The sequence below is a fragment of the Mustelus asterias genome, chromosome 7 (genome assembly GCF_964213995.1).
Source record: "Mustelus asterias chromosome 7, sMusAst1.hap1.1, whole genome shotgun sequence".
In the NCBI taxonomy this organism is placed as follows: Eukaryota; Metazoa; Chordata; class Chondrichthyes; order Carcharhiniformes; family Triakidae; genus Mustelus; species Mustelus asterias.
In genome coordinates, this window is record NC_135807.1 from 74371997 (window position 1) to 74387562 (window position 15566).

General features: G+C 39.2%; 1 protein-coding gene across 1 annotated transcript in view; it reads right to left on the bottom strand.

Moving 5' to 3' along the window:
* Window positions 1-4256: 4256 nt before the first annotated feature.
* The window catches only part of vcpip1 (valosin containing protein (p97)/p47 complex interacting protein 1), a 43194-nt gene continuing 31884 nt past the window's right edge, over window positions 4257-15566 (bottom strand). Inside the window, exons 3-4 of the mRNA XM_078216278.1 lie at window positions 12201-13151; window positions 4257-7573 (exon numbers count right to left, since the gene is read on the bottom strand). Coding sequence (XP_078072404.1) covers window positions 12232-13151 — 920 coding nt within the window. The 3' untranslated portion in view covers window positions 4257-7573; window positions 12201-12231. The remainder of the gene's footprint in view (window positions 7574-12200; window positions 13152-15566) is intronic.

Genomic DNA, 15566 nt, shown 5'->3' on the forward strand with positions numbered 1-15566 from the left:
TAACTGAAGTCCCTCATCCTGGACCCATTCTTGTAAATCTTTTCTGCACCTTCCTGAAAGCCTCACGAGCTTCCTATAGGTTTGCACTCAGAATTTGACAGAATAATCCAGTTGAGGCTGAACCAATGTTTTATAAAGATTAACCATAACTTCCTTGCTTTTATACTCTTATCATTTTCTCAACCTGCCCTGCCATCTTCAACAATTTGTGCACATACATCCCCAGCTCTCTCTCCCTGCACTCCCTTTAGAATTGTGCACTTAATTTTACATGGTTTCTTCTCATTCTTTCAACCAAAATGTATCACTTTGCACTTCTCGGCATTAAATTTCCACCAGCTTCCCCAAGTCCTCTTGAAGTTATTTATCACCCCTCACAGCTCACAATACTTCCAAGATCTGTGTCATTTTCAAATTTCTAAATTGTGCCCTACACACCCAAGTCTAGGTCATTAATATAGATCAATAAATTCTATGGTCCAAGTACCAACCCCTGGTGAACCCCAGTGTATACCTTCCACCAGTTCAAAAAACAACCATCCATCATTACTCTCTGTTACTGTCACTCAGCCAAATTCATGTCCTTGCTCCACTGTACTTTTTGTTCATTAACTTTAACTGGCAAATTTATGTGGCAATTGCCTTTTGAGAGACCATGTCACCCTCAGTGCCCTCATCAACCTTCTCCCTTACCTTATCAAAAAACTCACTCAAGTTAGTTAAACATGCTTTGCCTTTAACAGTTCCATGCCTACTTTCCTTAATTAATCCACATTTGTCCAAGTGACTCTTACTTTTGTTCCATATTATCATTTCTAAAAGCTTCCCTAACATCGAATTTAACTGCTGTATTTATCCTTACCCATTTTTAAACAAAGGTGTAAGATTCACAATTTTCCAGTTCTCTGACACCACTCTTGTATGTAAGGAGGATTTGAAAATTACAGCCAGTTTCCACCCTTACTTCCTTCAATACCCTTAGATGCCTCTCATCCAGTCCAGGTAACTTATCAGCTAAGAATGCCAACTTTTAAAAATATCTTATTTTATCAATTTTTAGCTCATCCAGTATCTTAACTACCTCATCTTTCACTATAATTTTGGCAGCATCCTTTTCCTTGATAAAGACAGATGCAAAGTATTTAATTAGTACCCTGTGCCCCCCTGCATAAATCCCCTTTTAGACCTCTAATTGGCCACATGCCTCCTTTTACTACCCTTTTAACTATTGATGGGCCCCTAAGAGAAGTGATAAAAGTGCTGGAAAAAATTTTTTAAGGTGACAAAGTTATGATACCCAAAATGAGAGAAAGTGACATGACAAAATTGAGGGTCATATTGAGAGAAGTCCAATGTTTCCCAACCGTAGTAACTTTGAAGGCTACTCATTGTGGCTTCAAGTTATCAAAGGGTTTATTACCAACAATATTTCTATATGTACAATCAAGGGTCAAACAGAAATACATGTCTACTCTCTTCTCCTCCCTGGCTCCCACTGAGGTTCCTCCCCAACCCAGGAGCCCATGCATCCGATTGGCTCAGTTTCCCACACTGCCTCTCCATAGGATCTGGCCTAATTACATGGCCTTCAGGGGCTTAAAGGGGCCACACCAAATGAACCGTTAAAGTGCAAAATTTAAAAGCAGCATAGTACGTTACTCCAGATGACTATCATTTGACATAGCAAAAGAATAAACTTTCTTGGCTGCACCATGCAAAATTGGATGCTGCCTACTCACTGATTGTTAAGTGGTCACACTGGGAAGCTCCCACATGAGCAGAAATCCTTCTCACCGGCATCCAGAGTAAAAGTGAGGCTATATGATGGCACGATACTCTCACATTACTCACACAATATTCAGGATAATTAATTGGAGAGCCCAATGAAATGGCAAGAATGAGAATGTGAAGTTCCAGATCATTGGCAGTGTGCAAAATCTACTCATCTCAGCATGAGCAAGTCTAAAACTTGGACTGGTAATCCTCAACATGCCAAAAAAAGATTTACGATGTGTCATAACGTACCACGTTTCTGTGATGGCAACAATATCACACTTCCATGTGTCAATCCACACCATTAACTCATCAGTCTTACCTACTACACTCCTAGCATTAAAGACCATCCAGCCTTGCCTTACTCTGACACTCAACATAGCTGAACTCACTCTGAATTGCTTCCTTCATTATGGCATGATGTTTGTCTATTTTACTAATGTTCTGTGTCCCCTCCCCCTGCCAGAATAGTTTAAACTTCTACCAACAGCACAAGCAAACCTATCCGTAAGGATGCTGCCCCATGTGGTTCAGGTGCAGAATGTCTCGTTTCTGCTTGTCCCACCCTTCTCCAGAAATGTCCCAGTGGTCCAGAAATCTAAAACCCTCCCTCCTTCACCAACTCTTGAGTCACACATTCATCTACCCTATTTTCCTATTTCTATACTTGCTTGGCACGTGGCACTGGGAGAGAGATTACAACCGTTGAAATCCTGCTTTGTAATCTATTTCCTAGTTCCCTGAATTCTTGATGCAAGACCTAATTTCTCACTTCACCTATATTGTTGGTACCAACATGTACCATGACGTGTAACTCATCTTCCCCTTTCAGGATGCCCTGCAACCGTTCAGTGACATCCTTAACAAATAGCTTAGGTTACTTAAGTGCAGTATTGAGTAAATGCCAAATTATTAGAAGTGCCATCCTTTGGATGAGATTTATATCTGTTTCTAGTTGTTTCTTGTCTATGATAAACTTAAAAATTAGACCATGTTATTTTCAGGAGAGCAGGGTATTTTCTTGGGGTCCTGATAAACATAAAGAAATGACCACCCTGCAACCCCACTTCCATAGCCTTACCTCAAGCTCTACCCCGCATTGTATATTCATACAGCACAGAAGGAGCAGCCAATCATGCATATGTACTCCCCTGCCTTTTCCCATTGCCCTGCAATTATTTTCTTTTTTCAAGTATATATTGTCCCAGAGCCAAGACCTCACTCTAGAGTTTTAATATATACACCAACCTGGCTAATTTATAAAATCACTTTTAAAAACTGGACAAAGACTTTAAAATGATTGAAACCATGACTATGACTCACACAAAAATAATTTCTGGCCTTCAGAACAGCAGCAATCTCATTATCCCTGAAGAGGCACTAATGCCCCAAGGAATTGTACCAAGGCCCTTTAAATTTTTAAGGCCAGGCCCCTGACCAATGAAGATGATTAGTCTGCAAGGGCAAAAGGATCCTGAAATCTTTCTTAAACTTATTAATTGTGGAAACATTAACTATCTCAAGAATCCACTCAAGGAAAATACATCCTTTGTCCAAAGGTGAAGAAATGGGAATCATGTCATGCAACCTCTACCCCCTCACCCCGTGCAGGCTGCTAGAATCTGTAATATTGCCTTGTGAAGCTGTTAAAAAAAGGGCAGATTGCCATTTTCCATCTAGCAGTTTGAAGCAGAAAAAGGGGCAATTTAGGTAATTTTTAGATACCTGGCTTCCCAGCTACATTGTTTTCTACTGGAGCTTCTGAACCGCTGTACATGTGCCTATCCCACCATGAAAGTTATCTCTACTGGAAAAATGGATTATTCAGCATCCATCTTCAGTGTGCTGGACTCTGTGAAATAATACATCACTGGACTTTAATTCTGAACTCTGGACTCATGAAAAAATAATTCTTAGCTGTTCTATGCTCTTTAGCCCTGTACCTCTTCCCCTTATCTCTATTTTATTGTTTGAATGTGCTAGGGGATTGTGTAATAAAATAATGAGGGGGCTGGATTGTTTTTATGTGGATCCAGAAAATAATGGACTTATAAAATAGGCTGCTGGCTTGGTGATGAATGCTGATTTTCTGTAGTTCTTCAAGGAAAAACGAGCATGGGAAGTAGATATTCTGTAATATAATTCAGGACCCATTTGATCTCCTGGATTAGTTTTGCTCACCTAATGGATGTGAGAAGAATTTTCCATTTTATTTTCCATAACTGGTTTAGGTTTATTTAGGTTGTTTTCATATCTTGTAGGAGTTGCATCTGCATTATAACATACTAGACAGCACAATTGTACTGGATGGATTAGATTAACTAATGTTTCTTTTTCAATCTGTGATTTTCATATGTGGCACAATGGCACAACAAAATTGACAACGAGCTTTGGAAGCCAAGCCCCTCCACAATGGATGCATGTTTTGAAATAAAAGTGTTTGGATATTTTGTTATAAATGAATCACAATTCAAAGCAGCTTATGCAAATCTAGTTCCTACAGATTGAACACAGAGATTATTAAATGAAGTATTTTCTCTTAAAATCACAAGAGAATATAATAGAGGACAAGTACATGGTGTTACTACTTCTGAAAGCATGTTTTGGAGTGCAAAGATGAAAGATCAGCTTTTCCTCTGTGGGACCACCACATATGTGGTGAAGAAAGAAAAATGTCGTTAAAACAGTTTGAAACATTCTTGGACAATATGCACGTGAAACATTTTAATTTATTGCACCTTCAATATATGCTCATAACTCATGCTAACAGCAAGCTGGTACTTATAGAATGTACCACTTTTGTTTAATAAGCATTCAAGAAAAGAACTCCAAGTACTGTACAAGTCACTTATAGTACTGTACAATATATACTATTATAATACACAGGTGTTACATTATAGAGGAATTCATTTTAGATATTTAGTACAGCAACCACAAATATAAACAAACCAAATTTGCTGAACAATTGCCAGTGTTATCCTGTTATCATAAATGTGAGTACATTTCTTATATCTATTATCAATTGTTGTCATTTTCTTTTAAACAGGGACATTTTCTCCACTAAAAATAAAGCATATATACAGTACACCATCCATACATACTCAAGGAGAGTTACAACATGTTCTAATAACTGGATGGCAAACACAGCAAAATAAAATCTAACTCTGTGGGAAATTTAACTTTAGACTTGCTTTGCACTCCCAATTTATCTACATTTTCACTCTCTATAGATGCTCCATCCAATAATACTTTGCATGAGTTCTGCTATCGCATTTAAAAGGACAATAAAGTTGAAAATCCCATGGAAAGATGCTAATGAATTTTAATGTACATGCTTATTAATGGAGTTGTCTTGTAATCCTCACAAATTACCTAAAAACAAATTCAAAAGCAAATGAATCATTAATTTTTTTTTTTAAGGCCCAAACTGCCAGCATACAGCTCATTTCTAAGAGTCATGAAAAACTCACCACTCCTGTGAAATTTAATTTTTATTTTAATCAATATCTTTGTCTGAAAGCACATTCATTTTTGCATGCTAAGAATGTAAATATTTATGAAATGTGTAAAGTATACAGCAAGTCTCTAAGCGTCTTTAAAAATGATTCAACAGCCATAACGATCACTATAAATTAAATGAAATCTGCCTATTAAAAAAGCAAAATTAAGTTAATATTAAGATTAACAGACAACAATACTGGCTATTCCAAGCACAGTCCAAATGAAAAGCAGAAACACTTAACTTTCTGTTTTCGCGGAAGGGAAATCATTGAGGTTTATTTCCAAAGCATTTTTAAAACATTTTGTGTAATAGTGGATTTATGAATCTCTTTTAAAAAATAAGTAAGGCAGACTCATTCTTGTGTAGTTTTACTGATTAAGGTTTTTGCATTATGATTTCACATACAAGGAGTAAAAACTGCCTATTCATACAGTGGCAATATCAGTTTGCATTTCAAAATCAGAAAATATTTGGTAGTTCTTCCCTTTCCAACACAACTTAAGTCTTGTTAAAATTGTTGATTACACTGTTACTGTAAAATCATCTGCTGCAGTTAATAATCACGCTGCTTGACTGCAATAATAAATAATACCATTGCCAGTGACTGTACACATTACCGGATGGCATCTTTAATAGTGGAGAAAGGCATGTTTTTCTCAGAATTTGCAATCATACTAAGAATATAGAGCGCAATGTGTTTGATACAACTTGGTGTTTTGAGTGAGGATAAAGGAACTCAAATTGTAATTTATATAAAAAAAAGCATTGTAGTGCTTATTTTTATTTTTCTGCACCATGGCTAAATACTCGTGATGATACTTTTAAGCTCAAGTAAATGGATGAAATAAGATATGATCAATACTAAGGAAAAGTGTGAATTCAGCAACATGAAAATAAATGTCTAGTGAGTTTGATACCTTACTTTTGAAACTTGCAAAACTCTACAGTTTTGTTCAAAGCATTCTATAAAGTCCAATTCTTTTCAGTTGCTGTAAGAGTGGAATATTATATTTGTCTTATTTTCCTTTACAACAACGGGTGTGATCTCCAGGCTGACAACAGCCTGGAGGCTCAAATTGCTGGTCAACACCTGTAATGGGAAATACGTACAAAACCAACATTTCAGAAATTGTGTTTTTTTTTTTAAAGATGATGTTTGATCTTTCTTCCTTGTACTTAACTCAAAGCTAGATCAATTTTGGGGAGCACTTTAAGGAACTGCATCAAATGTTTTTGATTCAAACTTTGAAAAACGCTGAAGCAAAGTTCTTAGTTCTCTCCCAGCAAATATTACCTTTCAGTGCAAACTAGTCTTTCTGCTTGCCCCCCCTGCCCCCCCCCCCCCAAAGATAGTTACTAAACTTTAGGACAAAGAGCTTTCCCCACTTCCTCCCCATTCTACTATATCACACACTATCTAGACAAAAAAAAACTAAAGATCTTTATATTAGTAGAGAATTTTCTAAATACTGAATTTGAACCTATGCTCAAGCAAAGAAGATTTGCAATACGGAACTGATCAGTTTCAAAGCAACTGGTATTCCATCTCTACTTAAGCACTCAGGCAAAACTCTTTGCACACAATGGAAATAAACAGAGTGCAGCAATCAAATATTTTAACTGCAGGTCAATTTGTCATTACCAATTGGATTACTCCTGCACTAAGATCATAGTTTAGTACGTTCCAAAAAAATTCAAACTTTTAAACGAATCTCAGATCTGTCAAGAATATTTCTGTGATAAGACAATTGATACCTTTATTTTTCATCATGGCGAATCACATTAAATGACTTAGATTATTTTGGCAAAGTGCAAAACCAAAAACGTAGATGACTTTTATTATGCCAGGCCCCAGTCCCTATCCAGGCCCTAAAAGCCAGGACAGTGGAATGGCTATTTGGATCTTTCTAAAGAGCACTATATTTATTTTGTTTTAATGGATGTACACCAAATATGACCTTATTCAACTTCATATTCCAGTATTTTGCTTCTAGCACAAACATCACCATGAACTAATATTGCTAAAATCAAATTCTGAATGCATCAAGAAAATGTATTCTTATGAGACTCATCTCTTTTTACCAAAGAACTCTCATTGAGAGCTACATCAACAGAATCTCTATCAAGGTTAAGCTAATAATAATGGTTCTGTGGACTAATATGTGCAGAAGCTGTCATGTGGATCACCAAGAAAAATCTTGCTCTCATGCAATGCATAGGGGGATTGAATCTGATTCTGTCTTTTGACCACGATGAGTTCCTTTCGTGGCATGGCTCTTGTACAAAGCCCAGCTCTGCCTGCAGGGGGGAGAAAAATTAGACAAATAGTTAAATTCAATTTTGATCGTGCAAATTTATTGTCCCCTTTACTTTCTTTTTGCCCTAGAAATTTGCAATACATCTTCATCGAGCCAAAGGCACAGGATGGGACAACAACAGTTTCACAGTATTGAATATTACCAGTAATGCTGCTTTTAGATCATCCAATGTGCCAATTTGGTGTGGAATTGCTTGTTTTGCTTCCTTCATCTATTTCATCATTCCCTTCCTCTAATCCAGTGGACAACTGTAGAGGGCAATGAATTATAGGACACTACCTGGTTTCAACAATCAAACTGTCCACAGAAAGTCTTCCAGCAAACATTATTTCTTGTATTTTGACACATCATGTTTAGCAAAATTATCAATTATTAAGAATTAGGTATGGTTGATTTAACAAAGCAATTGCACTTCAGAAATAATGGATAGTGTGCTACAAGTCTGTAATACAGATTGAAAAATGGCAAGCTAAAAGTGGAGATTAGTTTTAAATATTGAGTCTGAAATTCTTCGGAGTGGCAATCAGTGTTGGATTATCACTTCAAGCCCAGTTTCTTACCTGATATTTTTCCCCCAGCCTGTCTCACCCGACTTTCCCACTCAGGCCTAGCGCAATCCAGGCAGTGCAGCGTGTCCCCGGTGCCGAGGGTCAAAGTCCATCAGAATCAAAGTGAAAGAGGCCATACCCCTTTCCACAGCTTTAGCTGCCACAAACCAGGTAAGTATAAAAGTCTAGTGAAATTTACAGGTTCTTGACAGACCAGGAAGATGGCAAGTGTCTAAGGTAAATGGATAGGGATTTTGGGGGTTGGGAGGACTAGAAGTGGGAAGAAACCATGGGTGGGTGGAGGTAGGGGTTTAAGGGGATTGTCAGAGGTCAGGCCTCAGGTGGAGCGAACAAACCTTGTGGGCGGGGCGATTGGAGATCTGCAGTGGAGGGCCTCGAGGGTGGTCATGTCGTTGGTGAGTGGGCAGAGTCCCATGGGGAATCAGTGAGAGTCTGTACAATAGTTGAGGTTTTAATTCTCCTAACCTTTTCTGGATAACTATTGGTGTAACCCCGTCAGAACCATGCAACGTTTGAAGTTTAAATTTCATTTTCAGATAGTTCCCAGTGCAGGTCAATTGCCCAGGGAAGTTTGCATTTCTGGGCAATTGTTGTGCAAACCTTATCAGGGAACCTCTGAAGGGGATTCCCCAGCGCAACACTGGGGTATCTCCAACCCGCGCTGGCAAGCTCAAACGTTACGGCCCCTAATGTGAACAACGACCACAACTACTTATTACATCTTTAACATCCTCCCTGCAATTTTAAAAATTATTTTACTGGCTCTTCTCATTGCAGAGATTCCCATTTTAGTTTGTATCGTCTGTTAACCCTGACAGTGTTTACTTAATTGCTAACCAGTACTTCTAAGTAGTATTGCATCGTATGGTGAAAATCTAAGGGAAGAAAGTAAAATAAATACTGTTCTGCAACAGGGATGTAGTTATCTCAGCTAACTGGAAGTATGTGTTTTATTGACAAAGTTACAATATGTTTGTAGACTTCCACATGAAAAAAAAGAGATTGGAATGGGCTACCAGACAGCACTAAAAATATAAGAACACAAAAAACTACAAACAGGAGGCCATTCAGCCCCCGAGCCTGTTCTGCTGTTCAATAAGATCATGGCTAATCTGACTGTGGCACCAACTCCACTTTCCTGACTCCCCCAAAATCCCCGACTCCCTTTTAGATCTTAAATCTGACTCAACCTTGAATATATTCAGTGGCCCAACTCTCACTGCCTCATGGGGGAAAGAATTCCAAAGATTAAATCGGCAAATTTGAGAGATTTCCTCTTACCTCTGGCTTAATTGGAAACCCCTTATTATGAAATTGTGGAGATACCTCACGAGGGAAAATATCCTCTCAACGTCTACCGTGTCAAGTTGCCTCAGAATTTTGTTTCAATCAGATAACCTCTCATTCTTCTAAATTCCAATAAGTATAGTTTTAAAATGTACTTATTAGTGTCACAAGTAGGCTTACATTAACACTGCAATGAAATTACTGTGAAAATCCCCTAGTCACCACACTCCGGCAGCTGTTCGGGTACACTGAGGAAGAATTTAGCATGGCCAATGCACCTAACCGTCTTTTGAACTGTGGGAGGAAACTGGAGCACCCAGAGGAAACCCACGCAGACACGGGGAGAACGTGCAGACGCTGCACAGTGACCCAAGATGGGAGTCGAACCCATGTACTAGCACTGTGAGGCTGCAGTGCTAACCACTGTGCCACCTACTCAACATTTTATCATAAGATAACCCCTTCATCCCAATGATCAATGTAGAGAACCTTCTCTTAACTGTCTGCAATGCAAGTATATCCCTCCTTAAAAAATGTGACCAAAATTGTTCATAATACTCTAGCTGTGGTCACAACAATGCCCTGTGGGGCAGACTCAATGGGCTGAGTGGCCTAATTCTGCTCCCATGTCTTATGGTTCATAGAATCATAGGATCCTACAGTGCAGAAGGAGGCCATTCAGCCCATCAAGTCTGCACCGACCACAATCCCACCCAGGCCCTATCACCATAACCCCATGCATTTACCCAAGCTAGTCCCACCAACACTAATTTAGCATGGCCAATCAACCTAACCTGTACATCTTTAGACTGTGGAAGGAAACCGGAGCACTCAGGGGAAACACACGCAGACATGGGGAGAATGTGCAAACTCCACACAGACAGTGACCCAAGCCAGGAAGCAAACCCAGGTCCCTGGCACTGTGAGGCAGCAGTGCTAATCACTGTGCTGCTATGCCAAGCTTCTAGCAAGACTTCCCTATTTTTATACTCCACTTGCAATAAGACCAATATTCCATTCACCTTCCTAATGACTTGTATTCAAATGCTAACTTTTTGTGATTTTTGTACAAATCCTTCTGCATTCTGTAGTCTCTCTGACAATCTGCTTTTCTATTCTTCCTGCCAAAGTGGACAATCTCACATTTTCCCACAATATACTCCCATTTCACATTTGTGTTTTTTCAAGTCACTGGGACCTATCCAGAGTCTACGCAACTTTGGAAGACTATAACTGATGCATCTACTATCTCTGCATCCACTTTTTTTTAAGAACCTAGGATGCAACTGTCAGGTCCAGGGACTTGTCAGTCATTAACCTCATCAGTTTTCCTAATACTTTCCCTTTAGTGATAATGATTGTTGAAGACCCCCACTCCCTTTTGCCCTTTGATCTCTTGTCATTCTTGGGATGTTTTTTGTGCCTTCTATCATAAAGACCGGAAGAAAATACCTGTTCAAAGTCTGCAATTACCTCGTTTCCCATCATTAATTCCCCAGACTCACCCTCGAAGGACGTTTACTTTAGTTGCTCTCTTCCTTCATATATACTTATAGAAGCGCTTGTCTGTTTTTATATTTTTTGATGGTTTATTCTCATTCTAATTTCTTCTCTTTTTGTTTTTAAGTCATCCTTTCCTGATTCCTTTTTTCCCCAATCTCTGGCCTACTACTAATCTTCACAGTACTGTATGTTTTTTCTTTCAATTGGATACTAAACTGGTTCACAGGATATAATAGATCAGCTCAAGCAACTTATAAACACCATCCAAATACCTCTTTGCACAGCAATCCTGACTTTTATATAAACACGTGAAATTAATGTTGAAGACATTGACAAATTATGCCCTATTTTGAATAGATTATTTCCCCTTCATTTTGGGGAATCACACAGTTTGTGGCTTATGAAAACCTTCATGTGATGTGTGTGTCTGAAGGAATGGAGTAATCAGTATTGTGATAACAAACATATTTGCATTGTTCTCTTCCCAATGCCCAAAGTTCTACATTTACATGTATTCCCAGTTTACAAAATCTGTCTTCCTGTTGCTACATTTGTGCCAAACTTTTGCCATTATACATTCCTAAGGCCATATTATTGGTTTTGTCTATGTAAATTCATTAGCAATCTTACCTTCCCCTGCATTGAATCAACTTTTCCAAGTACAAATTTTATTCATTCCATATTTATAAAGGAATTTGGCAAGATATACCTACAATTACACCCTCCCACCACTGACACAATTGTTGGACCTCAGACTTTCATCTCCTAGTTTCTTAATCTGTGCTGCAGATAAATTCTTGTTTCCAACCAATTCTAATTTTCTACTTCCCAAATAGCCATATATTTTGCTAATAATAATAAAAAGTATATGTAAAATAAGGATGAATATAAAGTTAAAATGGCAACTGAATTACATCTATGTGCCCTCATCCAATTGCTGCTCGCTTTCTCATCTACTTCAATTGAACACTACATTCGGCATTGACTCCCAGTATGCCATGTGATGGGCGACTGACTAATATCTAATATTTCCAAAATAACCAGATACACTTTATCAGTATTTTAAAATGACATGTTCCTACATACCTCTCCTTCAGTTTACAGAAAAAACTTTTAAGGGACACATTTCTAAATAGTTGTTCCAAAAACAGTCAGTTATTTCAGTTCATTTATTTTACCTTCCCCACAGTGAAATACTCTGCAGTTGTGAAGAACTTATAATGTCTTGGGTACTTATTTCAGACTCACCAAGCTTTATAGTATCCATTTCTACATGAAGTCAAGAGTGATCCATTGGTTCAATTGTCCCCTCTATTTCCTGACTATCCATTTCTTCAAGGTCTTCATTTAAAAGGTTTCCATTCTGTGCCTTGCTGGATTGTATGGATGGATGGGATAACAGTTCCACACCAACAGATGTTGTTTCCATGCTCAAATTTTCATTGTCACCTGCTTGTGGAGCGACTGATGGTGGCTCCAGTGCATCAGTATGAAGGCTTTCAGTTCTCATTATTAATTGAACCGAGGAAGCTGTAGAATGTACTTTTGATTCAGGGACTTCACTAGGTATTGATTGTTCTGCATTTTGATCCTTCAAGTGTTTATCCATGGAGGCTTGAATGGAAGATACCATCTCCTGCAACTTTTTACGTTGTGCTTCAATTAAATTGGGGTCAAGTTGCCTACCATCTCTCATTGTTACAAAACCAGGTGCCATTCGTATTAGCTGACTATCCCCACTGCTGGATTTGGGTGGGGAAGCCCCATGCTTGGGACTAGACCTGCCAATACCATAACTAAGATCTGTTCCTGAAGAACTACCAGTGCTTTGTTTCCTAGGCACTTGCATTTCCCTGCTATGCCTCTGCTCCAACTGTGGGCTGCTTGAAGCAGTTCCAAGGGAATGACCTTTTCCTTGGAAAGCTGTAACATTTGGCATTTGTTCAGATTTTTTTCGCACCACTCCTCCACTGCCAAGTTTCATCCCTCCGTGCGAGGAAGGACTTCCTTCCCTACTTCTTGACCCTCCCTCAGACCGTAATTGACTTAAGGCCTCTTTGATCAGATTGTCAATGTCAGGACCAATGGGGATGTGCCCTGCTGGATCAATGCACAGCTCCAGCCTATCGTCTGTTCCATTATACACAAATGTCTTACCAGGAAGATGGGGTAGAGCGAAGTGCTTGCCATCTGCCAAACCTGTGTAAAAGAATGAATACCAAGAACAACATTTTAAAATCAATGGATAGTATTTTAAAACACTAATATATATGATATAAAAACAAAAAATGCTGGAAATACTCAAGGGTCTGGCAGCATCTGAGGAGAGAGAGACACAGTTTACATTTCTAATTTTTTTCAATTCTGATGGAAGGTCATCCACCCAAAATGTTCTCGGTTTTAACCAGGTGAAAGCTGGGGAAGGGTAGGAAAAACAACAAAAGTGAAGGTTTCTAATGAGGTGGAAGACAGGAGAGATTAAATGACAAAAATGTTGGAGGCGCAAGGCCAAAGAGAATAGTAATGGGCAGAATGATGAATAGCTGCCATTCAAATGCAAAAGCATGAGAAAGAGGAGCTAAAGCAAAAGCTGCAAGAATTAAAAGACATAATGGAGGCAAGGGTTAAGGTCCAAAATTGTTGAATTCAGTGTTGAGCCCAGAAGGCTGTAAAGTGCCTAATTAAAAAATAAGTTGAGCTGAAGGAGAAGTTGTTCAAGCTTACATTGGAAGACTGCAAGAAGGCTGAGAACACAGAAGGCAGTGTGACATCAAGAAGGAGAATTAAAATGACAGGCAACTGGACTGAATAGAGGTGTTCAGTAAAGCAGTCACTCAATTTGTATTTAGTCTTCCCAGTGTAGGGCAGACTAAGCTGTCAGCTGTGAATACAGTATACTAAACTGTAAGAAGTACACAAGAATGGATGTTTGGGACCTGAGAGTGAGGAAAAAGGAAATAAAAGGCCAAGTGTTGTATTTCATGCTATTGTATGGAAAGGATGTGAGTGAGGAGTGGATCAGGTGATGGAGGAGGGACCAGGGTGTCATGGGAGGAACAGTACCTTTAGAATGCCAAAAAGGGAGGGGAGGATGTACTTTGCAGTGGTGCCATGCTGGAGGTGCTAGAAATTACAGAGAATGATCAATTAAATAGGGAGGATTGTGGGGTGGAAGGCTGAGACAAGGGGAATCCTAACATGGTTCCGGGGAAGATGGAAGGGGTGAGAGCAGAAGTGTGGGATATGGGATAGATATGGTTGGGGGCCCTATCAACCACAGTGGGAGGAAATTCTTGAGGAAAAAGTAAGACGTTTCAAAAGTGCTTGTATGGAAGGTTGCATCATCAGAACAGAATGCAGGGACTTGGAAAATGGCATGAAGCCTTTGCAGGAAGTGGGTGCGAGGAACTAAAGTTGAGATATCTGAGAGAGTCAATGGGCTTAGAGTGAATTTCAGTTGAAAGCCCAACCCCAGAAAGGGAGACAGAAAATTGAGGAAGAGAAGGAAAGAGTCGGAAATGGACCATGTGAAGGTGAGAGAGGGAATGGAGGTTGGAAATAAAGATGATGACATTTTCCAGTTCAGGGTGAGAGCAGGAAAGCGCAACAATAGAGTCATCAATATGCCAGAAGAGGGGAGATCTGAGTTGGACTGGAACAAGGAATGTTCCATATTTCCCACAAAAAGGTAGCATTACTAGTATCTATACAGGTACCCATATAGTGTTATGATGTCCACAGGGGATTATCAATAGATCTCGCCATGGGTCTCATTGAATATGAGCTTCCTATTAGAGAAATAGAGGCTTGCCCAATAGGAAAGGAGCACTGGGGGGGCTGGGGTTAAAACCAGCTGGCTCCACTCAGGTAGGCAGTCAATAGTCTTGAACCTGATCTACACTCTAGCCACTGAACGACGCTCAGATCTCACTGTAAATAAAGGGTGATTGGTGATGGAAGACTGGCCTCGGTAAGGCCTAGCAACACCTTTCATTTGGTGGAAGTGAGTGAAGTTGAAGGAGAAATTGTTCAGATTGAGAGTAGGTTCAATCAGGCGGAGAAGGGGTGATGCTGGATGGAGACTGGTTGGGTCCTCTTTTAAGGAAGAAGCAGAGAACCCCCAAACCTTCCAGGTGAGGGATGGGAGTGTAGAGGGGTTGATTGTTCATGGAGAATGAAATGGTTAGGGCCAGGATATTGGAAACTGTTAAAGTAAAGGGGCGGGGTGGGGCATCAGAAGAGTCATGAATGCAGATGTAAAGTGACTAGACAAGGGGATTTTGTTTTTAACTCACTTTGGAAAGCAGCTGTTTATCATCTTGCCATTCACACCTTTTGTTTCTTTACCATACTTGTCCCATGAACAATCCTTTTTAGGCCAGCAACCCTTTTGTCATTTAATCGGTCATTTCTTCCACCCTATCACAGGACTCCTATTTATTGCTTTTCCATCTCCCACATTTTACTTGTTTAAAACTTATTTTATTTCTAACTTTTCCCAGCTCTGATGAAAAATCATCAACCTGGAACATTAACTTTTGTTTCTCTCTCTCCATAGATGCTGCCTGTTGACCATTTCTGGCATTTTCTGTTTTTATTTCCAACTTCCAACAT